The following is a 27,805-nucleotide window of genomic DNA, read 5'->3' as shown; positions in this document are numbered from 1 at the left end:
CATCTTCCCTCTGTTATTTTTTCAAAACTATTCCAAGACGAAAAACTTAAGTTTGTTTTCATTTCAAGCTATTCTTCAATATTAGCCTTGATAAATTGATACTTGATAGTGCCGTGAAACTGTCTTATTACAAATTATCTGTGTAAAAGTTGTGATTCCAACTTATCCAAACTTTGGAAGTGCTATGAATAGCATTTAATCTTCCACAGAGGTTGTTAATAGTTAATTTTATATTGTCATTATGTATTAGACATGGAGTATTTACAGTGCCTGGACCTGACCCTAGCAAACAAGAAGTCTTTGAAGGACAATGGCTTGAGGGAAAGATGCATGGAGTGGGGATTCTCAGGTAAGCCTTGTACACTAGCTTCATATGAAAACCAACTTTGAGTTCTGGTAATGGAATTACATTAGACTGACCCTTTTCATTCTTTATCATGCAGTAAGATGGGGAGTTTATAACAGGAATATGAACAAACTAATACAAATGTGCAGAAGAATTAATTTTATTTTTTTGTCTATTGCGATTGGGCTTTATTGATATCAGTGATAGCCGAATAAATCAGCCAGATCTACACTGGTGCCCATCCCCAGCCTTATATTTAATTTTATATTCTGACAGAATAGAAAAGAAGAAAGCCTCTTGTACCATTAAAGTGTGTGTATGTCATTTGCTTTTGTCCACCTATGATCTAGCTAATAATGATTGTATATTGTTCATGCTATGTAGATATCAAAATGGAGACGTCTATGAAGGTGAATTCCAAGACGGCGTCAAGCATGGTCATGGGACCCTCCAAATTGGGAACGCGGCCGTCCACGACATCTACATCGGCAACTGGCGCCATGGGAAGAGACACGGCTACGGAGTGATCGACGACAACTCACGAGGAGAGAAATACATGGGCCTGTGGCAGGATGATCATCGTCATGGCAACGGACTAGTGATTACGCTGAGTGGATTGTACTATGAAGCTGTCTTTGCTCATAACAAAGTCAATGTAAGTGTTGAAGGTCTTAATGGTTTGCCTATCTTTTACTTGCATTGAACAGAAGAAAAAGAGTATGGGTTTTTCCATGAAACTTACAGAGCATGAAAGCATATCGTCGGTGGGGTGAAAAAACCTCATATCTCAAAAATCATGAATTTTCAGGAGAGCGCAAAAACTTTTCATGTCTCAACAGATTTAGTGCTGTGACACCGTCCTTTGTTTGGAATTTGTGAAAAATCTGAGACAGGAGGCGTTCCATGGATTTATCAGGTGGTGTCGTAGGCCATTAGGTACAAAATTATGCAAAAAAAATCAAAATCTCAAAAAATTGAGATACGAGGTTTTGTCACCCCACCGACGATATCAACATTTTAATACTTTCAATTACATCAATAGTAAAATAGGTGTTAATGTGGTTTGGGATCTCGTATAAAAAATGTCAATGTGTACACCAATGAGTAAGAACAAGAGCAAAATATATTCAGTTGTGTGGAGAACAGTTACCTGTGTTTAGCAACTTGAATTTGAAGAAGAAAATGCTTTTACCCATGAATACTCTTTACATACAATGTTGCACCTGGCAGTTTTTAGTGTATTGCAATTTACCACTCAAGTGTCCAAGAAATAAAATTGAGATCTGTTTAGACCACTCGTCTTATCTTCAGGTGGAAACTGCACCATGCTTGACTGTATCTCTCATCTATATATTTTATCTTTTATTGCCAGAGCGCTGGTGTCCTAGTCACTGAAGATGGAACATGCTATGAAGGGGAGTTAGCTACAGGACCCACGCTCAATGGAAAGGTAAAACTAGTGGAAACAGACCACAAGACCACATGATCTTATTATCATTAGGAAGAAAAAAAAACATAAAAAAACAAACGAACATAAACAAACAAACCATATATAAGTGAACATCTTACATTGTCTATTGCCTGGTTGTGGTAGTAATAACAAATTGAACCTGAAAGAAATCTTTACTTCTACCGAATGGAATTGATCATAAAGCCTGATGGTGGGTGCATGTGTATTCTCAATATCGTCTTCCTCCTATTTATTGGCTACATGATAATAATACATGTAATAATAATAATATTTGGTTCTTGTATAGCGCATATCACATTTAAACGTCTCTATGCACTTCCAAATTTGGAAATTGATGATGACGTAACATGGTACATGTAAGTATAGATGCAACTGCTGCTGCAGATGGTCAACTTTTTTAATTGATTTCCATTTCTATTTGCCTTCGTAGGGTACCTTAACTCTGCCCAATGGAGATGTATTGGAGGGCACCTTCAACGGTATCTGGGGAGATGGAGTCAAGATAAACGGTACCTTCAGCAAGGGCATGATGGATCAACAGGTTAAAAGACCATGGTAAGAACGTCTTCAAGCAAACAAGTGTAGAGACAAATAGAAATGGTCTCTTATGTCTACCATGAAAAGCATTTGTAAATGAAACTTTAAATATATGGAAAGAACACCTGCCTATAAAAACTACTTTCTCATGTCTCCTTGAACCTATATATTGATTTTCTTTGATTGTCTTTATGTATTTGTTGGTTGTGGCAAAGAAACTAAACCTGGGCCCTGTTGCATAAAAATTCTTATTGATAACAAAAGCTAAAAATTGTATGACAAACTTTCTCTCAGCCAATCAAATCAGGGATTTCAGTAGTGTTTTTTTATCACAGAACGCGAACTGTTTTCTTTCTTGGTAGGACATGGTTGAATTCAAGTCTGCTCTAACACTTATAGAGTACCTGTATGTGTATTTTCTTTAAATTTTCTATAATGTACATGTAAAATGAGGAAATTTGTGTGCATACTACATTTGTGAAATATTGAATGGTTGAAATTTGCAAAAGGTCATCTTCCTAAAAAACACGTAATTGATTCACAGTATTATAAATGTTTTCATTTTGCAAAGTTTCTTGCTGCTAAATTTTCATTGTTATCAATATTTAAAACTTTTATATTGGCTTTAATATTGAATTCATGCTTTAGAGTAATGTATTATCCTCATTAGAACTATCATGTTCATATGAAATGTTCCACTCTATTATTTCACACCTGCCAACAAGTACGGTTTAGTATATATATATATATATATATATATATATTTTTATGCCTCCGCCACCGAAGGTGGTGCCGGAGGCATCATGTTTTCGGGTTGTCCGTCCGTACGTCCGTACGTCCGTCCGTACGTCTGTACGTCCGTCCGTACGTCCGTACGTCCGTCCCGTTTGACCGTTATCACAATATCTCAAGAACCATTTAAGATTTAAACTTAAGACTCGGGAATAGTATTTATCACCATAGGAAGACGATCTGATTAGATTTTGGAGTACGTAGGTCAAAGGTCACAGGTCACAGAGGTCAACTTATGAAATTCCTTGTATTGAGTTTGTTAGCGCGATATCTCAAGAACCATTTGAGATTTAAACTTCAAACTTAAGGATAGTATGTATCACCATAGGAAGACGATCTGATTAGATTTTGGAGCACGTATGTCAAAGGTCAAGGGTCACAGAGGTCAACTTATGAAATTCCATACATTGAGATTGTTATCATGATATCTCAAGAACCACTGGAGATTTAAACTTCAAACTTAGTGATAGTGTGTATCACTATAGGAAGACGATCTGATTAGATTTTGGAGCACGTAGGTCAAAGGTCAAGGGTCACAGAGGTCAACTTATGAAATTCCATACATTGAGATTGTTATAATAATATCTCAAGAACCACTGGAGATTTAAACTTCAAACTTAATGATAGTGTGTATCACCATAGGAAGACAATCTGATTAGATTTTGGAGCACGTAGGTCAAAGGTCAAGGGTCACAGAGGTCAACTTATGAAATTCCATACATTGAGATCGTTATCGCGATATCTCAAGAACCACTGGAGAATTTTCACTTCAAACTTAATGATAGTATGTATCACCATATCATAATATCTCAAGAACCACTGGAGATGTAAAAACTTCAAACTTAATGATAGTGTGTATCACCATAGGAAGACAATCTGATTAGATTTTGGAGCACGTAGGTCAAAGGTCAAGGGTCACAGAGGTCAACTTATGAAATTCCATACATTGAGATTGTTATCATGATATCTCAAGAACCACTGGAGATTTAAACTCCAAACTTGTTTAAATTGCTCTATGGCGGAGGCATCATTTTCGACTGCGCGCAGTCAAAATTCCATCTAGTTTTTTTTTAAATTATTTTTTTGATTTTTGATTTGTGTGTGTGTGCTATTTTCAAGGCAAAATGCCCATTCTTTCCTGTAAAGTATCCTACAAGCATCTTACATTGGCAATTTGGGGATGTTCCTTGGTTCATCGAACACACCAGTGGTGACAAAATCATGCATATTCAACCAATGATCCCCCCAAAAAATTCTTCCTGTATGTAGGAACTGTAAGAGGCATTGATCCGCGTGACAGTCCGTGTTTATTTGTAAGAATATAACTTTTGTCAGTAAAATACAACTTTGGGGATTAAAGAATACAGTTTTTGAACAGGTCTGTTATTTCCATTATTCTCATTCTTTCCTGATCAGTGCTATAGGGAGGCACACCGTGTACCCAGACCAGAAGTGGGAAGACATCTTTGGACAGTGCAGAACACTCCTAGGGTTTGTAGACTTCACTCCTCCTGACTCTCACAAGGCTTGGGAGGCGGTCGCTGTGGCACTCTCCAGTGGACATAGGCTACAGGATACCAAGGAGGGGTAAACAAATAAATTGATTCATTGGTTTATATGTCATTATTATTAATTTTGAAACTTGAGCAAAATCCGGATAATAAGAACGTTATGAATGTTAAAGGTAGGATTGACCGCACAAATGTAGGCAACTATGTATTCTCATGCGAGATGATCTCTACATGTTTTGTACGGAAAATTATGAAAAAATAGGCCATTTTGTTTAGTTGAAATATAACTTTATGCAGAGAGGGGCATGTAAATTATCCATCATAGGGCACAAGTCTGCTGAAGTGTTTTCTTTGAAGAAAAAAGGGAAAAGGGAAAATTATAATACATGTATTTCTGATTCGAAAGTAATGAAGAGCTGCTTACCATGCTTCATTAAAGCCAAGTTTAAAGCCAAGTGGACTCTCCTCAAGATTCCTGAATAAAAATCTGTCTTTTCTTTCTCTTTGTGTACATGTAGCTCGGAGAGGAAGATATCACTTGAGTCAAACTCTGTCTTTTATTTCTCTTTGTTTAGCTTGGAGAGTAAAATACCACTTGAGTTATTCTGTCTTTTATTTCTCTTTGTGTAGCTTGGAGAGGAGGATATCACTTGAGTCAAACTCTGTCTTTTATTTCTCTTTCTTTAGCTTGGAGAGGAGGATATCACTTGAAGGTCTAGAGAGGATACCTACCCACAACCGAGGCAAGATTACACAAGAAGATTACACCTCCATACAGGAGTACTTAGACAAGGTGAGGATCAGTCAGGGAACAAATCACTAAGAAATCGTTTCCTTAAGTTTGTTTTAGGCTCCCTGATTCCATGGTGGTATAATATAAGGATAAAATGTACTTATTTTGTAATGTGGTATGATGTAATGTAAACATGTTACCATCCCTCCTACCTATTCATTTTTCTATTAAAGCTCTCTGAGAATTTGATCAATCCCACCACCTTACAGGAAGACTGGTAGGTGATCTTGTGTATTGCTCACTCAGCTATACTTATATGTATATACTCTTATATACTCTGTATCTGGATTTTTTTTTTGTAAAACATGATTACCACTCTTTTCTATACTTTCTATTGTACTTCAAAGGCATTTGATCACCCCAAGGGAGACTTGTATATACATATATGCCACCTTTTTATTTGTCTACAAGGCAATCTTTAAAATCAAACACCATGACCTGCATTCCATTCTCTATAATGCACAGATATGTGACCACTCTTTGGGGAGATTGATGAATAATATTGTCATTATGTCCTGATGTTACCATCCTGATGTCCTGATGCCGCTACAGCTTTTCCATGCTCTATGTGTAATGCGGAAGTAACTGACGATGATTGGGCTTTAGAATGTGACAAATGCTGTAAGTGGTCACACATAAACTGTAGTAATGTTTCTGAAGACGAGTATGAATTCTTCCTGAATCAATCATCTTTTACTTGGTGCTGCCCATGTTGCGAGTTTATGAACTTTAGTGACTCGCTATTTGGCTCTAATCAACAATTATCTGACGAAAATTCTTTTCAAGCCTTAAGAGAATTTAACTTATCACAGGATAGTGAATCTGATCTACAGTCACCAGCGAGGAGATCTGGTAGTACAGGTGGTAGTAAACCTGCTGGGAAATCGCTTGGTGGAAAAAAAAATCAACCATCTACCAAGAAAAGTAGGGGTAAATGTAAACTGGACCATAAATTAAAGTGCATCAGTCTAAATGCAAGGAGCCTTAAAGGGAAAGTTCCAGAATTCCATGCCATTATCAAGGAACATCAGCCGGACATTATCTGTGTCACGGAAACGCATATCGATGATTCCATATCTTCCTCTGAGTTATTTCCAAGTAACTTTATCGTTTATAGGAAAGATAGGAATTGCTCTGGTGGTGGAGTAGCTATCGCGGTTAAGGATAGTCTAGCTAGCTTACCTCGTCCTGATCTGGATACAGAGACTGAAATAATATGGACCCAGATACTATTGACATCAGGTAAAACATTTCTTGTGGGATGTTATTACCGTGTTCCTGACAGCCGAGTAGGAGACTGGAAGGACCTCGAGGAATCGTTGGATAAAATTCCTCAGGAGACTACAAGCATACCACATGTAGTTCTGACTGGAGACTTTAATGCAAAATCCATCAATTGGGGTGATGGTATACAAACGGCAAATTCAAGTGAAATGCATCTGCTAGATATTGCCAATAAACATTTCTTAACACAGCATGTGCTTGAACCCACGCGCACAACTGAGTCAACCGCCAATATTCTGGATCTGCTGTTCTCTTCGATCCCGAGTAGCATTCAAGGAATCGAGGTTCATACTGGAATGAGCGACCATGATGTGGTTGTATGTTCTATCAAAACCAGACCAAAGCAGCTGCCTAAGCCTCGTCGCAAGATCTACTGCTACGGCAAAGCTGACTTCGGAAGAGTGCGTGATGGAATCACCAGATTTTCACAGGAGTATTTTAATAGTGAACCTGAATCAAGACCCGTCAATGAAAATTGGACTAAGTTAAAGAAAAGTCTTGAAGACTTGAAGGAGTCATTTGTTCCATCAAAGATGTCGTCAACGCGTGACACAATACCATGGATCAACACCAAGATCAAACGTCTCATCAGAGTTAGGAATCGTATCCATAAAAAGGCAAAACGATCAGGCGATACTGCCCATTGGGAACAATTTAAGGAGGCTAGGAAAGCTGTAAAAAGGGAACTTAGGAAAGAACATCGTCATTTTGTACAGAACATCGTGGAAAATCTGCGTGAAAATCCTCGGGGTTTATGGAAATACATCAGAAGTAAGAGTATGGAGAATCAGGGTATACCGACACTCAGACACCAAGGAGTCCATTTCGTCTCTGACAAGGACAAGGCGCTATCTCTAGCTGACTACTTTAAGTCGGTGTTTACACAGGAAAACCTGGACCAGATACCGTTCACTCCTACCAATTTGCCAACTGTAGAAGATGTCAACGTTACGGTAGAAGGGGTTCTGAAGTTGCTTAAGACAGTAAACATTAACAAAGCTACTGGTCCTGATGGAATATGTCCCAGGATGCTAAAGGAAACTGCAAATGAAATAGCACCAGTACTGCGCGACGTATTTCAACAATCCTTAGACAGTGGAGATCTACCTGAGGATTGGCTTTTAGCCAATATCACCGCGCTGTTCAAGAAAGGTGATAAAGCCCTACCATCGAATTATAGACCGGTATCCTTGACAGCGACATGCAGTAAACTTCTCGAGCATATAGTCCATTCTCATATAAGTCGGCATTTGGATCATCACAATATCCTTACTCCCAAGCAACATGGCTTCAGAAAGCATCATTCTTGCACCTCCCAGTTGATACTTGCCTCCCATGACTGGGCTAAGGCAATCGACTCTGGTCACCAGGTGGACATAGCAATCTTCGACTTCTCTAAAGCATTCGACACTGTTCCTCATGAAAGGCTGGCGGCCAAACTACATATGTATGGAATTCGTGGGAAACTACTTAACTGGATTATCAACTTCCTCACTAAACGAAGACAGAGAGTCGTCATTAATGGTACAAGCTCCGATTGGCACGACGTGAAGTCAGGCGTACCACAGGGGACAGTCCTCGGTCCCTTGCTGTTCTTACTCTACATAAATGACATCACCGAAAATCTACAGTCCGAAATACGTCTATTTGCTGATGATTGTATTTTATACAAGGTTGTTAAAAACCTATCCGATTGTGAGAACCTACAGAGGGACATTCATCAACTTGAAAAATGGGGGGACGAGTGGCAGATGAACTTTAATGCTAAGAAATGCTTCGTCATGAATATGACCAACAAGAGGAAGAAGTTGAGTTTCCAATATACTCTTCATGCCCAAATCCTGGATCCAGTTCAACACCACCAATACCTTGGAGTCTTCCTAACCCACAAATACAAGTGGGATTTCCAGTATGCTCACATTACCAAGAAGGCTAACAGGGTTCTCGGAATGTTAAGGCGTAATCTTAGAGGTTGTTCGAGAACCATCAAGAGCACTGCTTATCTTTCACTAGTAAGACCTCATTTAGAATATGCAGCTAGTGTCTACGACCCCTATGAAACCAAGTACATCAAGCAGCTGGAAATGGTCCAACGGCGTGCTGCAAGATTTGTCAACAACAACTACAACCAACGTGCTAGTGTCACGGACATGTTGAGGGATCTGAATTGGGACTCACTGGAACATCGGCGAGAAGTTGCAAGACTTGCCCTCATGAAACAGATCCAGAGCGGACAATCTGCCATCCCGAAGACCCTAACACCTCTTGCTGTTACTAGATCCCGTCGTTCCTCAACAAGCAATAGCCATCTTTTGAAACAGACGTACTGCAGGACAGACTTATTCAAGTTCTCCTATTTCCCTCGTACGTGCAAGGACTGGAATAAGTTACCTGATAGTGTTATCAACACAGGATCAATTGATTCCTTTAAGTCCCACGCGCTACAATTCCTAAAAGATTGCTCTATTCCATGACCATGTGCTTCGTTTCCGTGCCTTTATATGGACTAACAAGTCTGTCGACACGTACAGAAGAAGAAGAAGAAGAAGAAGCTACATGGTGTATATCAATTCATGAAAATATGATCACCATTCCTTTTTATTCCCCCTACACCTTTGCACCCCTTAGGGAGATTGGTGAATAATCCAGTTGTTGTCTACCTGTCCTTATATTTAATGTAAAGTAAACCACTAAACATGATCACCATTCTGTTTTATTCCTCAATTTGCACTGTTCAGGAATTTGATCATCAAGTGCAAGCCCCAGGGAGACTGGGCAGCGTCTCATGAAACCGTCATAAGTACAAGTTCATCGACATCCTATTGAAATGCGTGTATTAAGTTTAACACGTGTTTCAATGGGATGTCAGTGAACTTGACATTGCCCTGATGGATATCCTTGTAAATATCCACAGAGCTGTATAGTATGTGTATAAGTTTAAATAAAAGACACGTAACATATTCCTGACCATCCTCTCTTATCATGATTTTGCAGGCATTCGACCATCCTCTGCACCCACTGGGGAGATTGGTTGATAACCTTGTCAATGTCTACCGAGCCACCTACATCGGTGTAGGAGCTCATCACTGGTTACTCCTGTATGCTGTCACTGAGATTCATTCTTACGTCAAGAGACTCTACAATCTCTTAAGGTCAGTTCAAATTACACAAGCTTGCTGTGAATTCACATTTCAATGGAAACGTACACCAAAATGCATTCCCCATCTGCATAAACACTAAAATACCACATCTTGCTAATTACTAATGGTTATATACAGAAAGTTGAAAATACAGTGAAACCTTTATATAAAGACAGCTCAAGGGAAACATGAAAAGTAGTCTTTACAGGCAGGTGGTCTTTGTGTACAGGTTCCTTTAGTACAGGTTTCAATGAGAAACCAGATTCAAGAAAAACAACAAATGTGGTCTTTATAGAAGGGTGGTCTTCCTATACAGGTGGTCGCTAGAGCAGGTTTGACTGTACATGATGGCTGAGGGCAATCTAACAGGCTGTAGGTCCTTGTTTCTGTTAGTTTAAAATCAGTCAAGTGTAATCCGTGCAATGCCTCATCTTTGCTATAGCATGTTTAGCTTGAACTGTTGAAGCCTGTGGAAATGACATCTGCTACAATATGAACAGTGACATCCAGCAGAGGAGAATTCTGTATCATCTGTAGTGCATCTTTAGATCTTCCTTCAAGAATTGTTGATCGTTCTTTGGATTTGTGATCAGTTTTATGAATGAATTTGAATGATTGCTTTGCTACAGAGTGCTGTTTCCTGACTTACATCTTTATATCTTACTTCATGAATTATTGAAGGTTCTTTGACTTTGTGATCATTTTCATGAATGAATTTGACTGATTGTTTACAGAGTGCTGTTTCCTGACTTACCAAGCGAAGAGCCAAGAGTGAAGACCCCCGTGATGGAGCAAACCCCTTCCTTTCATTACTACTATGACTACGGTGAAGCGCACTCTATGCAACCACAGAATGCACCTTATAGTAGCTCCACGGAGAAGGACAAGGATGACATGTAAGTCAGTAGACGGGACTGAGGGTATAATTCAGTGTAATCTAGTGCCTCATTCATAGTCGATATGGTAGGCAAGTGAATGAGTGAAATGAACAGTTATTTATTAAGAGAGGAACATTGTTGAAAATGGATGTTGTTTTGCCACTTTCCCTTACTATTTTTACAACTATATCAAACTATTCTGTAAAACTAGAAGCATTCTCATATTTTGTCAGTGGTCCAAATTTGTGAAACAGAGGTCAACAAAGATGAATCATTACTTGAACTGCTTTCTACCTTGTTTAGCTTCATTCCCTGAAAACATTGATTGCAAGCAATTTGCAAAAGTTTCAAATCTGAAAATCTGATTTATGGGTTGTCATATCCCCTTCCTGAACCAGCATTTGCTATTCATTGATTCTTAGTTTGTGTTATTCACAAACAGAGAGCATACAGATAAGTTTGATCTTATGTTTTATTTCAGATCACATCAGATAACAAGTGAGGGCCTCCTTCACCCGACCCTCCTACCCCGCCTCTATCCTGTTATCTTCACTCTGTATGCTCTCCGTAATGAGAAGGAAGATGAGCATTACAGGGACAGACTGGCTAGGCTCAACAAACAGTCTGATCTAGGTCTTATGGCTTACTTGGGAGTAGACCAGTAAGTATTCACATAGAGGAACACATTTTTATGCCTCCGTTACGAAGTAGCCGGAGGCATTATGTTTTCGGGTTGTCCGTCCGTCCATACGTCCCGTTCTCGTGATCGCGTCATCTCAAGAACCCATTGATTGATTCCTGCCAAACTTAAGTCATTTATGTATCTTGCAGAGCCGATGAATTGATTAGATTTTGGGGTCACGAGGTCAAAATCAACTCAAAATGTCATCTGCTTAGAGCCATGGGGTGTTTACTGCCCCCTTCTGGCTTTTGTTATGAATAATAAATCAACTGTCTTTGATAAACGTTTCATATTACCATAATGCAACAAAAATAGCCATTTTACTTTTCAATACATGTTAACAATTCGAAAAATGTGATAATTGTTTTACTTCAAAATATTGATATTTACTTACTGCATTATGTGTTGCAGCATGAACTGTGATTTGTAGCTTTCTAAGGAATAATGAGACTAAAGGATTACCCTGTACCTTCATGAGTTATGTGATAATTTATTATTGTTGCAAAATGTAACACTACTCATTGATGAAGAATAGTACAAGTAGTTGGTTGCATGTTTATCAGCATATATTTTACTTGGTGAACCCATGGTTGTATGCATCTACATGTATGTGATAGAAATGTCAATTATTTATTTTTCTTTCTTTTTCTACAGGAAATTCTGGAAAGTTGATGAGACCACACTAGCTAATCCTGGAAAGGTACAAACTAATTGATCAATTTTTATGTTTACATGTGAATTTTCAATGTTGTATGTATTCACATTAAGCAGTATGTTCAACACTTTACCACATCACCTTGTCAGGGTCCATGTCTGACTTCAATTTGTAATTTATTTTTTTTTAACAGAAGTGATATTTAAACGTTATATTTTGAATGTACATATTTTCCCCTTTTAAAGTAACATTGAAAACTACATTACAAGGATTAATTTTATGACCAATTTTCTTGTTTTAATTGGTCATTAAACAAGAAAATTGGTCATTACTGAGTTGGCCATGAAATCAATCACTTAAGTGCTTGATTAATCCCCTGATAGACAGTACAATTGAATAGCTCTCCTATTGAGAGAGTGGTGAGCTAATTACACATTATGTGTTCAAACACAATTGGGGGATTAGCTCCTATTCATCACGTGTATTTATGATAACACAAAGGTTAACTGTAAAACAGCTGGCCTCTATAGAAAGTTTAACTTCCTTTTTTTAACAGTTTCCTTTGTTTTGTTTGTCCTATTTGGCATGATAGCATATCACTAGTCACTACTCTTGGAATATGCTGCCAATGTTTCTTTCAAAAATAAGATTTGATTTGGGCAGTCTTTGATTCCATTGTTATACCGGTAGTTTTTCAATTTTCAATTTGTTCCCTGCCATTTTCTGTTAAAATCATCATAGGATATATATATACATGTAAATCATCAACAGTTCACTATAAGGCCAAAAACTAAGAAAAAAGGTTATTATTATTTTTTTTAAATATTGCTTTCATATGGATCCTTAGTTTTGCCTTTTATCTTTCCATGTGCACCTCATAATAGAAGTTTTAGATAGACGACACCATGAATATACATATTATCAATTTATAATTCTTAACAGTATTTTATTGGTGAAAAAATATTTAGTGTATATTAAAGAATCATTGTTTTCTATCTATCTAAGTATCTTCTCCCGGTTTGGAGGTTGATTGCAACAGCTCTCCATTTCACTCTATCTTCTGCCATTCTGGTGCACTCTTGCAGCTTTAGTCCACTCCAGTTCTTGACATTCTCTTCCCAGTTGATTCTGGGTCTCCCTCTCGGTTTCTTATATTCATTAAATTCTTACGTTTGTTTTTTTCCAGCTCAAAGAGACGAAGGATGCATCTTTCCTGGAGGCCATTGACAGCCTGCAGAACATCAGTACAACCTTCTGTCCCATTGACAAGCTACACGTCATAGAGGCATCCTTTGAAGGGATCAACAACGTGGTCAACTCTCAGCATAATGAGGGTCATGTATGGTCAATGGATGACCTCTTCCCTGTCTTCCAGTATGTGGTGGTCAGAGCAAGGTCAGTGTGCCGGACTTAACCTGTTGACTCCTGAATTCTCTTATTCCCTTAGGCTTATTACAGGGAGCACTCAGCTCTCATAGAAAATGGGTTAACTTTCTGTAGCGGCGACTTTTACCCCTTTCATATTTACTGTTTAAGGGGGTTGAATCTGGACTGAATCCAGACTCTGTCTAGACCCAAAATCTGATATGAAAGGCGTCATAACGAGCGTTGAATCTAAACTGAATTCAGACTACACCCAAAATATGATATTAAAGGTATCATCGTCACCATGCTCACAATCGGTCTTGATTTCTCAACCATTTTTTTAGATGATGGTTGAGCGTAGAGTAATTCCATAATGGAAGTAGATTTCCAATTAATTTAAAGCATTTGTGCTGTACTTAAAGCAAGGTGACTTATTTCCATCTCTTATGTCATTCCCATTGTGTAATGATTGCTTGACATATTTCATTTTCATGCTTTAAACACCAGAGTCAAATTTGTATAACCATGTTGAGAATAGGGGTTTAGAACAAGCAAGGCATATAGTTACAAATACCCCTCATTTTATAGAACAGAAAATGCATACACATTGTCATTGTATACAGTGTTTTTTTATTTTTTTAAATTTCAATTCAGTTCAGTTTCATTTCATTAAAAAAAGCCCCCTTTTTTGTTGTTTTTACAGGATTCCTCATCTAGGTTCTGAGATCCAGTTTACTGATGATATGATGGACCCTAACCTAACCCATGGCAAGCTAGGCATCATGTTCACTACTCTCAAGGCATGCTACATGCATACCAAGAATGACAACCTCAAGACGTTGTAGATCAGTCACCAACTTCTGTCAAGATCATTCATGGATGGGTAATATTCCATGTCCATGTCATGTTCTTAATAAGCCATCAAAGCGATGGAGAGTCAGATGGTTGCTGCATTTAGGAGAATGTGAGGAAAAGGAAGAAATAAAGGAAGAGAAGAGGAAGAGATAATTGTTGAGTAATCAACAGGAAAAATTAAGAGAGGGGAATGGAAAGAGAGAGAGAGAGAGAGATTGAGAGAGAGAGAGAGATTGAGAAAGAGAGAGAGAGAGAGAGGAGAGGAAGAGAGAGATTGAGAGGGAGATAGATTGAGAGAGAGAGAGAAAGAGAGAGAGAGAGAGAGAGAGAGAGAGAGATGTGATTTTAAAGGGAATGTTAAGATGAGGTAGATTTGAAGAGAGTGTAAAATAACCAAACAAAAATAAAGAGATAGATAAAAGGGTTAATGTGTTAATGTGGATAAACGTACTTTGGTTTTTTTGTATTAACATGCTTCTAGGAATATGAAATATAAGGTAAAAAGATTTAAACAATTGTATGTAGACCTAAAGCTATCAACTACATTAAGATATATTATTTCTGACTGATCACTTGTAGATTTCACAACAGTTCTATATAGTACATTTTCATGTAGTGCTGCATTTTGTCTTTATGTTACACTTGTTTGTTTGCTCATGTCACTGGAATTAAGTATTTTCTTTTTTTGCTCAGGTTTTCTTTGTTGTTGCTATGTTTTGCCATTGGTAGAAAGACAACAACAATGGATGTATTACTCAGTTTAATGATCAAGTACATTTGTGCAATGAGTGTAGAATTAGCTGCCAGTGTATATTTATCTATAAATCATTTAGGGCACATTGTTGTAATCATCAGAGAAATCCAATTATAGGGTTTTTACATTTAAAAAAAAAAATCAGATTACAGAACTAATCAAAGATAAGGATTGTATTTACGGAAGGGTATGCACTGACTTTTAGCTTGATGGTTAGAGCTCACATCCTGTTTATGTTCTGATCGAAAAATGTTATATACTATGTGAACATCTACTAAATTCAATACAAAGTTGATCTTCTTGATTGATATCAGTGTAATTATGTGCCTTTGTAATTGTAGCATGACAATAAAAAGATTAAGCTAGTGTCTAATAATTGAAATAGCTATTTGAGATGTCTACTCATCGTGGCAATAGCTACAGAGCATATATGTTTTGATCCTGGTTTTTGTTTGAGTAGGGTCATCATGGTGAGACTGTTGCATGAAAGAATGAATGCAGTATTATCTTCACTTCTGCATTATCAAAGATACATATACCGGTACACAATACACATAACACACTACCTGTACTTCTGCATAAGAGGGAGTTCCAAACACTTTGTTATCCTGTGCTATTCTTTGGCATTTGTACATTTGTAATTCTCCATGTATGTGAATATTTTCTGAAATTGCGTCATTGCATTTGTAAATGTCTCACTACATCCTACCTTTGTATATAATTTCATCACATGTTTGTGTACATTTCTATATCCATGCTTGTGTATATTGTGTATATAGCTATTTATCATTTCATCAAATGGGAAAACTCCACAATTGTATGTATGTATGTATCATGAGTGTGTATAATGTGAAATATGAATATTTAGTACTGTATGTGGCATGTAATGAAGGCAAATTGTCATGTGTTCATCCAATATCTTTCATTGACTACTTATGAACATGTCCAGGTAGCATGGCCTATCTACATAATACTCAAAGTAAATAAATGAGAATATGTCTGATGTAATTCTGAAATTGATTCCTAGTACAAATCAAATTTAAATGTAACTTGATGTTGTATGATACTAACTGTTCTTGGTGTAGCATATTCATAATAAGAGATGGGTACATGTAACACAGGTTCTCAAATAAACTCTAAAAGTAAAACAGTTTGGGACAAGATAGTGAATTGTATTGAAATGTGTTTTCATGGGTTCATCTAGTATGTCTAAGACCAAAATAGTTTTTGAAAGTTATTGTTAAGGAGATACAAGTCATGTATCTGTTCGGCTGAACAAATCTGTTTTCCCCCTGAAATACAATATACCAATTAATGTATACCTTATGATTTGTATATGGGACTTTAAAAAGAGGAAGGGATCGGTGCGAGTTGAAGAAAATTTGATTAAGGCTAAGAGACCTATGATTTTATTGATTTTGTTTTTGTGTTTTTCTAATTTTTCTTCTACTTGTATTATACCCAAATTGCTGCCAGGGTGGACTAACCCTTTATAATGAAAGTATGAATTGGGTCAAGTATACTTAAACTAATGTCCTTTGTGTGTTTGCATATAACCTAGTGAGCAAGTTTGTTGAAATATGCATGGTTAAAGACCACTCTCAAACTTCATTGTACCTTTACTGAAAACGTGAAATGTTTTGTTTGTAGGCAAAAGAACCCTTGTTATTGGACAAGTTGTATGAGACTTGTTCTTGCGTCAATTGTTTCATTGTCAGTTGTGTACACTCACCAAGTTCCTACCTTTAACCTCGACCAACCCTAACCCAACCCTAACCCTAACATTAAACATAACCTATAGTGAAACTTTAGCTCAACCCTGACTCTAACCCTACATATTTTATGACATAAATCCTAGAGCAATTGTCGTTGGAGTAATTTTCACTGAAGCAAATGTTGGATCACCATTCCATCATCAAAAGAATGTTGACAGTGAACCAAATCTAGAGCAAGGCAAAATTGTTCAAACCAGATATTAAAGATATAAATGATATTTGGAAGTATGAATAAGTGTTTTCAAAATATTGAGAGTTTGCAAAAAGAACATGGTGAGCTCTGTGATTGATCAAGATTCATAATGCAATTGGCTTTCAAATCTGTACCTTTAATGTACTGTGCAATTATTTTTGTCTGTTGTTCAAACACTGACGTGCTGATATTATATAGATGCAATGAAATTATATGTACGGTAGTTGAGAGTAAAAGCAAATTCAAAAACATATATTTGCATTAAAAAATACAACAACACAATCCAAGAAAATCTTTAAAAACATGTCTGTAGGTTCTGATTAGCATTAACAGGGAAATTAAGTAAGGCTAAATTGTGCTTTGTGTGAATTTAATTCCAAATGATTTTAAGACCATATTAGAAAGGTTCTTACAAAAGATTGTAATGGATTATTTTGAACAGGAAATGTCTTCAGTTTTCCTGGGTATTCTTTATCTATTATAATTATGGAAAATATGTGGCAATTAAAGTTAAATATATATATATATATACAGAGTCATGTCAGGGGGAAATTAATCCTCTTTATAACTGCCTATATAAATGGCTGCAATTATTGGAATATATTATACCATGCATACATTATTTGATTTGGTGTCTGATTTTCATAGTTATTTTTGTTGTTTATACCCTTGGTAAGTATTTTGCATCAACTAGAGGAAATGTGTTCATTTAACCCATTCCCAGTCAGAGCTGGTAATCCCAGTCTTATGCAGATGGGAATGAAAGAATTCAGGAATCAATGGGTTAGTTGGCTTAGGTGACATATAGAAACATCTTCAGGGAAAGGCAGGAACTTAAGGAACAGATGATTCAAAAGATGATTTTAAATCTTCTTAACGGGTGGTTCAGACTGTTTAATACTCTATGCTCTTAATTGTGCTGCTTAGTTGGAACTCTATTACAGTATGACTTAACATTGTCGAAGGGAATATTAAAGCATTCCTCCTTGTTAATATAGTTCTATGTAAATATGTTTCCATTCCACTCCAGATTCTAGTATTTTATTATATGAATATGCAGTCCATGATTGTGCAATATGTATTCTTTAAATTTACAACGAATTTTAAATTTTGTTTTATTTTCTTGAATTGTTATGTACGTGTGGGATCCTATGTGGAATGACTTTGTGTGTTTTTTTTCTTCTTCTAGTTCTTCTAGTTTCTATTTCATTGATAATTTCGAACACTGATTTCTCCTCATTGATTTAACAAACTGGTGATATTATGCTAAAGGTGTACTTATTTCAAATAATCCAATATTGACCTTGTATTACATACAAAATATTGCTTATATAGTAATGCATACTCAAATAATAGATATTCAAGTGTTATGTTTGCTGAATTAAAGTTAATATAATATATAGAATTGATTGTCTTCTGCATTTAAATGAGAAAATCACATAACTTATGTATTGTAATTTGATTAAGCCTGATTACAAATTGATTACAAATTGATTGAAGGTAAATTTGTGGTATACAAAAACTAATATATTGAAATATTATGGAAATACATTACAGTGCAATATACTGTGAGAAGTGTATACATGTGTTAAACAATTGGTGAACTGGTACTTAAAGGCTCATGTGATAAACAATTAAATAATCTTTTGCCTCTTATATCCGACTACTCTTTCATTTCTCTTGTGTCACACATTGTATCTGCATGAAGTACTATATTATGGACATGAACGCAATATGTGGTACCTACGGCCGTTTTCAAGATAGTGAAATCAGGAATTATGTTGTGATTGAACAAACAAAAATTAGTACAGTATGTCTTTCATGACAACGTAGTTTGAAACACAAATTTCTTTTCTTTTTCGTCTTTTTATAATGATATCGAAAGTCATGAAAAAGTTAATAATAATTACTGCATGAAATAAGGGAGAGAGAAAACTCATATGCAACAGAAAATACGTGGGGACATTGGGGAGATGGATGGATCGTGAGTAATAAGAGAGAAAAGCGGATCGAGGTAGGGGAGAATTGTCAGATTAGTGAAGAATTAAACATTTTAAGATAAATCAAGAATGATATGAGAGAAAACGAGGAAAATGAACAGAGAGAGAGAAGGGGAACTGAGATTTGTTATTATTGTAGCGCCCTCACCCCGAGGGAGGGGGCATACCTATGAAAGGAAGACAAAATAAGAAAGGTGTTGACTAGGATGCATGGCAAAACAAAGTCTTTATTACTTAATCTTCTACAATAACAGTCTTTTCTTACAATCATTTATATACGATCAAATGGCATAACAATACTCTTCAAGTATTAAACACAAATAAATCTACCTGTTCGCATACATTGAATTCATTAGCTCTCCGTGTTCTCTTACTATATCACTAAGAACATCATCTGGTTAGTTTCATTACTTTACTATCTCTAAACGAAACTATCCTTACTTCCATGCTTTATGTAAAAGTGCAACTCTTCATCGATCTCATAATCATAACTTGGCTACTAATAAATAACTTAACCCTTATCAAATGTCTATAACATTGCGGTATCAGTCAATCTACTTTAGCTTCTAATCATATAACTCTTCACTTAGCGTCTCTTTCAAGAAATCACATTATAGACCTAATACAAGAATGTTGGCATAATCATCCCTATACTACTGTCTAATAAGCTTTCTACTCTTTACGCTCCAAGACTGAGGATCCACTGTACACATAGACCCTTAGAATGCAATTCTACTCTCAGCCTTCACTAATCCCTAAATTCACAAGTTACTTCTTGTCTCAGGACTTCACATTAATACTGAATAAACTTATAACTCTTCCTTAACTATAGCTCATGTATTTTCCAATAGTCATCTGCATCACTTTGATCTAATACTATCTTTTTCAGCGAGACTACTGAGCTTGAAAAGATACATCTTCAACAACTTATATCCTAAACTCCTTACAATATTCACAGAACTGGCAAATAGTCTTAGTCTGCAGTCTGTACTATAGCTCTAACAAACTTACAACCAATATTACGAATTCCTCTTACTGTATAATCTCATCTTCACATACAGTTCATATTCTAATTCTAAACAACAACCAATAGTTTTACTAAATACATGTATATTCATTTCATGGTTATATACAAAGCAAAGTGAGAGTGAAAGAGAAAGGGTGAACCATACAGAGAGAGAGAGAGAGAGAGAGAAAGAGAGGGAGAGAATATAAAGAGAGAGGGGGGGGGGGAGAGAGAGAGAGGGAGATATATATATATAATAGAGAGAGAGAGAGAGAGAGAGAGAGAGAGAGAGAGAGAGAGTAATTCCCAATAACATTTAACCTGAATTATCATTCCTAACAATATAATAAAATGAATTCCAGACAGTGATTATGCAAGTCTTCAACTACAATATTTCATCAACCCATCCATCACTAGCTAACTACTAGACAATTTGACCATGTGTTTCTCAACAAGTGTATTCCCCAACTCAAATCCTTTGTCTTCTCATTTTGCTGACTCTACCAAACTTTCATTCCCGCCTAAGATACCATTTCCAGCATGGGTCAAAAACAAACACATTCTATCTCTAACACTTCCCTGGGTATAGCATATACTCTATCTACACTGTGTGCGTGTAATGCATTGCAGTGGATGGTCAAGCTTGGGGGGAGAGGGGATTAAGAACTCTGATAAGAAGTTGTGTTCACATTGAACGCACTGCCATATCCTAATAACACACTAGTATTGTACACGTGGTGCGTCCACACTCACTCATACCATAATACTGAAAGTTAAAGATAATCTGAACTTAAACCACTCATTCCGCTATTAAAACTGTATCTAACTCGAACTAGAATATATAACAATGTGCTTCGGCATAATGCATAGTAAAGGGCACATGTCCTAATTGGCTAAGAATATATATATCATTTTATATACACATGAATATCGAGCAAAGGACAAATATACTGACAGTAATAAAGTATATTCTCTTCTCAAAACTTACTTAAAATGTTGTCTAAGTCAAACAACATAATCATCAATCTCACATACACACAGTAATAGTTTCCTATCATTACTACAAGTAATTACTATGTACATCAATGATTATCTCTTCCCACATGGCATCTCTTATATTTCCACCCATAGTCCACATGTCATATAATCCAACATCTCATAGCCAAAGACCATTAATATCTCTTTTTATACAGTAATACAAGATATGTGAATAGTGAAGTTATAATAGTTTAGAAATACACATATTATGAAGAACAAGAATATAACACAATTGAATAATAAGAGATTCTTTCTTACCTATGAAAGGAAGACAAAATAAGAAAGGTGTTGACTAGGATGCATGGCAAAACAAAGTGAGAAGCCACTCCTGGTATCCCAGCTGGTGTGTTTAGGTTAGTTGTGGGTGAGGCCACTCTCGCAGGAGGGGGTACCTAATTAACTAAAAGGAGGGACTATAATTATGGGGGCTAGAAATATACTTGTGTCATACATACATAGTCAGAGATATACAAAAAAATAGGGGGGGGGGGGGGTATTCTGTGGGGCTCCACACCTTCCCCTCCAAAAATAAATGTCTCCTGGACATTTCAACTTTCAAACATTTACATCAATAATTCATGATTATAGTATAACATTTTTAACGTTCATATAGTTCTCGTTCAATGTCGTCATGAACTTAGGACAGATCAGGGAGGTGAGACTTATCACCAAAGTCCATGATTATTTATAGTCCATGTCCTTGCTACGTTCCCAATCCCAAATTATCGAGCTCCAATTCCTCTGCGAAATACATGTAGTACATCGAGTTCATATACACTTGTTGCAACTTGTTATAGCGAAACCTAATAGGTACTTGAAGTCTCAGAATTACATATCATAATATCGTATCAGAATTACGTGGCTTTTTCTTCCATACAAATAAACTTTGCGAAACATTAACCCATTCTACGGGCGCGCCTGACATACGGTGAAGGTTTCTTGGAAAGCTCGAGACTCATTCCGAAGACTTTATCACAAAGATCAATTGATCACTATCGAGTGTCATCGCTTGTTTCTTTATATTACACCACAATTCCTGAAATGATTAACAACTTGTTTCATCTTACTACTTCTCATTACTCGTATTTCTGGTTTACTTAACAGCTAGCACATGATTCTAAATAACGATGCATCTAATGTAAAACAAAATATTAAAAACAAAAAAGAATCCGTTTGAGGCCTTCCTCGCGGGTCGAATGATTGACTCGCTCGCTGGAAAAATTGAAGTTGATCTTCTGTCATCTGACGTTGGTAGAGGGTTAGTTGCTCGTGGGCTATCGGCGTCTGCATCTGTAGAGGCATTTGATGAGGGTAGAATGGTGGGTCATACCGGTACTGGAACGGTGCAGGCCGTGGCTGGGCTGTTGCGGGTGGCGCCTTGGAGAACCCCTGGACATCCTTGACTCCACTCACTGCTCCGCCATCTATTTCCTCCCAGTAAGGGTGAAGCTTTCCTTGGCCACCTGGCGGGGCCAGACTTCGCACCAGGGCCCTATCCCCTTGCTGTAGCACCCTGCTGCATACTGCACGCTCGTAGTAGCCTTTTCTCCTCTCTGCAGCTTGTCCCATTCTCTCTGATGCTGAGCCAACCTCATTTCCAATCAGGGATGGTCTTCTCCGGCTCTCTGACTTCTGGTCCTTTTTATCGTTACATCACTGCTTCTTCGATTATCCAACTGTTCGTGTCATAGGACGACACATCGTCCTCGTGTCTCTTTGACGATGGCCGTCCTGGCAAGGTCGCCAAATTTGTAGCGCCCTCACCCCGAGGGAGGGGGCATACCTATGAAAGGAAGACAAAATAAGAAAGGTGTTGACTAGGATGCATGGCAAAACAAAGTCTTTATTACTTAATCTTCTACAATAACAGTCTTTTCTTACAATCATTTATATACGATCAAATGGCATAACAATACTCTTCAAGTATTAAACACAAATAAATCTACCTGTTCGCATACATTGAATTCATTAGCTCTCCGTGTTCTCTTACTATATCACTAAGAACATCATCTGGTTAGTTTCATTACTTTACTATCTCTAAACGAAACTATCCTTACTTCCATGCTTTATGTAAAAGTGCAACTCTTCATCGATCTCATAATCATAACTTGGCTACTAATAAATAACTTAACCCTTATCAAATGTCTATAACATTGCGGTATCAGTCAATCTACTTTAGCTTCTAATCATATAACTCTTCACTTAGCGTCTCTTTCAAGAAATCACATTATAGACCTAATACAAGAATGTTGGCATAATCATCCCTATACTACTGTCTAATAAGCTTTCTACTCTTTACGCTCCAAGACTGAGGATCCACTGTACACATAGACCCTTAGAATGCAATTCTACTCTCAGCCTTCACTAATCCCTAAATTCACAAGTTACTTCTTGTCTCAGGACTTCACATTAATACTGAATAAACTTATAACTCTTCCTTAACTATAGCTCATGTATTTTCCAATAGTCATCTGCATCACTTTGATCTAATACTATCTTTTTCAGCGAGACTACTGAGCTTGAAAAGATACATCTTCAACAACTTATATCCTAAACTCCTTACAATATTCACAGAACTGGCAAATAGTCTTAGTCTGCAGTCTGTACTATAGCTCTAACAAACTTACAACCAATATTACGAATTCCTCTTACTGTATAATCTCATCTTCACATACAGTTCATATTCTAATTCTAAACAACAACCAATAGTTTTACTAAATACATGTATATTCATTTCATGGTTATATACAAAGCAAAGTGAGAGTGAAAGAGAAAGGGTGAACCATACAGAGAGAGAGAGAGAGAGAGAGAAAGAGAGGGAGAGAATATAAAGAGAGAGAGGGGGGGGGGGAGAGAGAGAGAGGGAGATATATATATAATAGAGAGAGAGAGAGAGAGAGAGAGAGAGAGAGAGAGAGAGAGAGTAATTCCCAATAACATTTAACCTGAATTATCATTCCTAACAATATAATAAAATGAATTCCAGACAGTGATTATGCAAGTCTTCAACTACAATATTTCATCAACCCATCCATCACTAGCTAACTACTAGACAATTTGACCATGTGTTTCTCAACAAGTGTATTCCCCAACTCAAATCCTTTGTCTTCTCATTTTGCTGACTCTACCAAACTTTCATTCCCGCCTAAGATACCATTTCCAGCATGGGTCAAAAACAAACACATTCTATCTCTAACACTTCCCTGGGTATAGCATATACTCTATCTACACTGTGTGCGTGTAATGCATTGCAGTGGATGGTCAAGCTTGGGGGGAGAGGGGATTAAGAACTCTGATAAGAAGTTGTGTTCACATTGAACGCACTGCCATATCCTAATAACACACTAGTATTGTACACGTGGTGCGTCCACACTCACTCATACCATAATACTGAAAGTTAAAGATAATCTGAACTTAAACCACTCATTCCGCTATTAAAACTGTATCTAACTCGAACTAGAATATATAACAATGTGCTTCGGCATAATGCATAGTAAAGGGCACATGTCCTAATTGGCTAAGAATATATATATCATTTTATATACACATGAATATCGAGCAAAGGACAAATATACTGACAGTAATAAAGTATATTCTCTTCTCAAAACTTACTTAAAATGTTGTCTAAGTCAAACAACATAATCATCAATCTCACATACACACAGTAATAGTTTCCTATCATTACTACAAGTAATTACTATGTACATCAATGATTATCTCTTCCCACATGGCATCTCTTATATTTCCACCCATAGTCCACATGTCATATAATCCAACATCTCATAGCCAAAGACCATTAATATCTCTTTTTATACAGTAATACAAGATATGTGAATAGTGAAGTTATAATAGTTTAGAAATACACATATTATGAAGAACAAGAATATAACACAATTGAATAATAAGAGATTCTTTCTTACCTATGAAAGGAAGACAAAATAAGAAAGGTGTTGACTAGGATGCATGGCAAAACAAAGTGAGAAGCCACTCCTGGTATCCCAGCTGGTGTGTTTAGGTTAGTTGTGGGTGAGGCCACTCTCGCAGGAGGGGGTACCTAATTAACTAAAAGGAGGGACTATAATTATGGGGGCTAGAAATATACTTGTGTCATACATACATAGTCAGAGATATACAAAAAAATAGGGGGGGGGGTATTCTGTGGGGCTCCACATTATCTAGAGGTAATGATAACGTAAGGAAAGGGAAGAACAGGAGAGGTAAAAGGTTGGCCAATGAAAATGAAGGACAATGACATCAATTCAACCAAAATTCCCGCCCCCACTAAGCAAAGAGGAAAAAAGGAGTGCACGATGATTCGTTTTACCGAATAGTTTTTCACAAAGAAACACAGTGAATTGATGACGTTGTTTACAGTCCAAATCTAGGCCGAATATCTCCCTTATGTGAGTAACTAGTGTTATGAATAACTGTTTCCATCAAGGAGGTATTCAGTTTAATTGTTGATCAATAAATATTCGTTGCTACTATTCAAGGAAAGGAGCCCCGGAAAGGAGCCTAAGATTGCAAATAGACAGTGTTTGCCTACAATCAATATCCAAGCTGTAAATGAAACTCAATTTCATTTGGACAAACTTACAATTTTACAGAATATTTTTCATTTCGTATACTTTTCTGTAGTAGTGATTTGTCACCCTCGTACAAATATCCTGTGCCATACACCGCTCCCATTGTATTTCCGCTCTAATAAACTGCCGTAGGCTATTTATAAAGAGAATAATATTATGAAGAAAAATTAATCCACGTTATACTGCGTCGCCAATTTTATGTTTTATGATTTTGTTTTTGACATGTATTAGTGAAGGAAAGTAGACCTGTGCTCGGTCAGTCACGAAGAGGGATCATCATAATCATTGTACGTCAGATCTGACATCAATAAATATCATCAACAGGCCTGAAGTTTTCAGTGCTTAATTTCCGCCCTTTTATCTTATATAGTTCCATTTATATTTTTTTTTTAGTCCACCGATGAGATTCCCGGGGAAAAATATGCTGGCATGAAAATATTATTTTGAATGTAATGGCGGGGGATTCATATTCTATCATAAAAAGGTAAATATATATGACATATATTTTAATAGAAAATGGGCTTGAAATCCCTGTCCATCTGATTGGCGCGCTGCTTGGTACTTGAGGTTGAAAAAACGATCACGACAAGCAGCTTTTGAAAATAATGATCTCCATGACCTCATATACCATCCATAACGCTGACGTTTGATTTTTCCAATAATCCTTTACGGGTGTGTGTAGAGGGCCTGCCCCCTAACTCCCAAAACAGGTAAAAAAAAATCAAAATAATGTCGTAAATTTTATCTTTTTTAAACAAAAAACTAAAGCGCCCCCCCCCCCTGGCAAAAAAATAAATCAAAAAATGTTCGCCCCCAAAAAATGAATCTCTACCCCCCTCCCCCCCCCCCCGGTAATTCACCGGCTGGTTTATTCGCCGCTAGATATTTTCTCAAAAATTGGATTCACCAAAAAGAAAGGTGCTCTATCACATTCTATCATAAAAAAGGCAGATATAATATATGAAAAAGGATTATCTTTCGGGGAATTGGAAACAAAATGACACTGTATCCGCTCATGGGGTTGGAGAGTCCATTTCTCTTATACTTTATACTGTTAAAAAAGTACCTCGAGGAGTATGACAATGTTATATATAGGCCTACTTTTATATTATACCCAATTAAGTAGAGCAGTTTATTTTTAAAACGTCCTTTCTATAATGGAATTGAGAAACATGTACACGTTTACAAAGAGTAGGGCGGGGAGTTATTTTTTCGTAACCATTACCTTAAAAAACAAAAATTTAAAACCTTTAGCCTAAAGGTACGTTCGTAATTCTTACAAGCTCTATTTTCAGACATAAAAAAATGACACGTTACTGAAAAGTCGAAAGGGGCATTTAATAGAAAATATATAAGATGAAAATGGGCTTGAAATCCTTGTCCATCTGATTGCCGCGCTGCTTGGTACTGGAGGTTGAAGAAACCTTTTCTGATAGCGACAAGCGGCTTTTGAAAATAATGATCTTCATGACCTCATATACCTCTCACTATTTACGTTGTCGTTGACGGTTGCATTTTAAAAATGTGACCTTAACGGTTGTGTACTTCTGTAGAGGGTTTTCCCCTGCTCTGAGTTAAAATGTAAAACGTCAGATACTGCCTGCATAATAATTAATCACTCAAAGACACATGAAAGCTATATGGGAGGGGAGTTCTTATATTCCCAGAAAAGTAACTTCATATAATATATACAGCCGTAACAGGATCATTTATTAAATTGGTGGGTGAATGTACGTTGGAAGGTCTTTCCTCGGTCCATTATGTTCTCATTAAACAGCTAAAAGCAGCTGCAAAGTTAGCATAGCTTAAATGCTTTTTCGAACGGTTTTTCGGTTTTCATGAATAAAATATGTTTAGGCCTAACTATATATACGAAGAGAAAAAATGATATGTCGATTTATGGTAGGCCTAATGTAATAACTACGGTAATGAACCCTTTGAGTGATTTACCTACGTCCCATTTGAAATTTATCCCATCCTCAGCTGATTGATAATAGTTTTCTCTCAGTTTATGATAAAGTTTTTAAAATAAAATATTACTTGTTTATATCGGGCGGGCCCCGTGCCGTGTATCATCAGTTCATGGCAGCCAAGATCGCTGATCACGCGCGCGCGCCGCGTGGGCGGACCGGACGTGCGGATAA

General features: G+C 36.8%; 1 protein-coding gene across 4 annotated transcripts in view; it reads left to right on the top strand.

Annotated features, from left to right (window-relative positions):
- Window positions 1-18,687, top strand: part of LOC585159 (alsin) — a 49,971-nt gene extending 31,284 nt beyond the window's left edge. For 3 of the 4 annotated variants that reach the window (XM_030974958.1, XM_030974959.1, XM_030974957.1), the window contains 12 exons: window positions 251-349; window positions 731-1,001; window positions 1,719-1,796; window positions 2,248-2,372; window positions 4,563-4,733; window positions 5,288-5,450; window positions 9,729-9,886; window positions 10,609-10,770; window positions 11,234-11,413; window positions 12,089-12,134; window positions 13,276-13,484; window positions 14,158-18,687. In XM_030974958.1, coding sequence (XP_030830818.1) covers window positions 251-349; window positions 731-1,001; window positions 1,719-1,796; window positions 2,248-2,372; window positions 4,563-4,733; window positions 5,288-5,450; window positions 9,729-9,886; window positions 10,609-10,770; window positions 11,234-11,413; window positions 12,089-12,134; window positions 13,276-13,484; window positions 14,158-14,299 — 1,804 coding nt within the window. In that variant the 3' untranslated portion in view covers window positions 14,300-18,687. The remainder of the gene's footprint in view (window positions 1-250; window positions 350-730; window positions 1,002-1,718; window positions 1,797-2,247; window positions 2,373-4,562; window positions 4,734-5,287; window positions 5,451-9,728; window positions 9,887-10,608; window positions 10,771-11,233; window positions 11,414-12,088; window positions 12,135-13,275; window positions 13,485-14,157) is intronic. The other variant, XM_030974960.1, reaches the window with a different exon arrangement.
- The last annotated feature ends 9,118 nt before the right edge of the window (window positions 18,688-27,805 follow it).

This window comes from Strongylocentrotus purpuratus, unplaced genomic scaffold, assembly GCF_000002235.5.
Source record: "Strongylocentrotus purpuratus isolate Spur 01 unplaced genomic scaffold, Spur_5.0 spur5_scaffold_7, whole genome shotgun sequence".
Classification (NCBI taxonomy): domain Eukaryota; kingdom Metazoa; phylum Echinodermata; class Echinoidea; order Camarodonta; family Strongylocentrotidae; genus Strongylocentrotus; species Strongylocentrotus purpuratus.
Note: the sequence above shows the minus strand (reverse complement) of the source record. Positions and strands in the feature narration are given on the sequence as shown.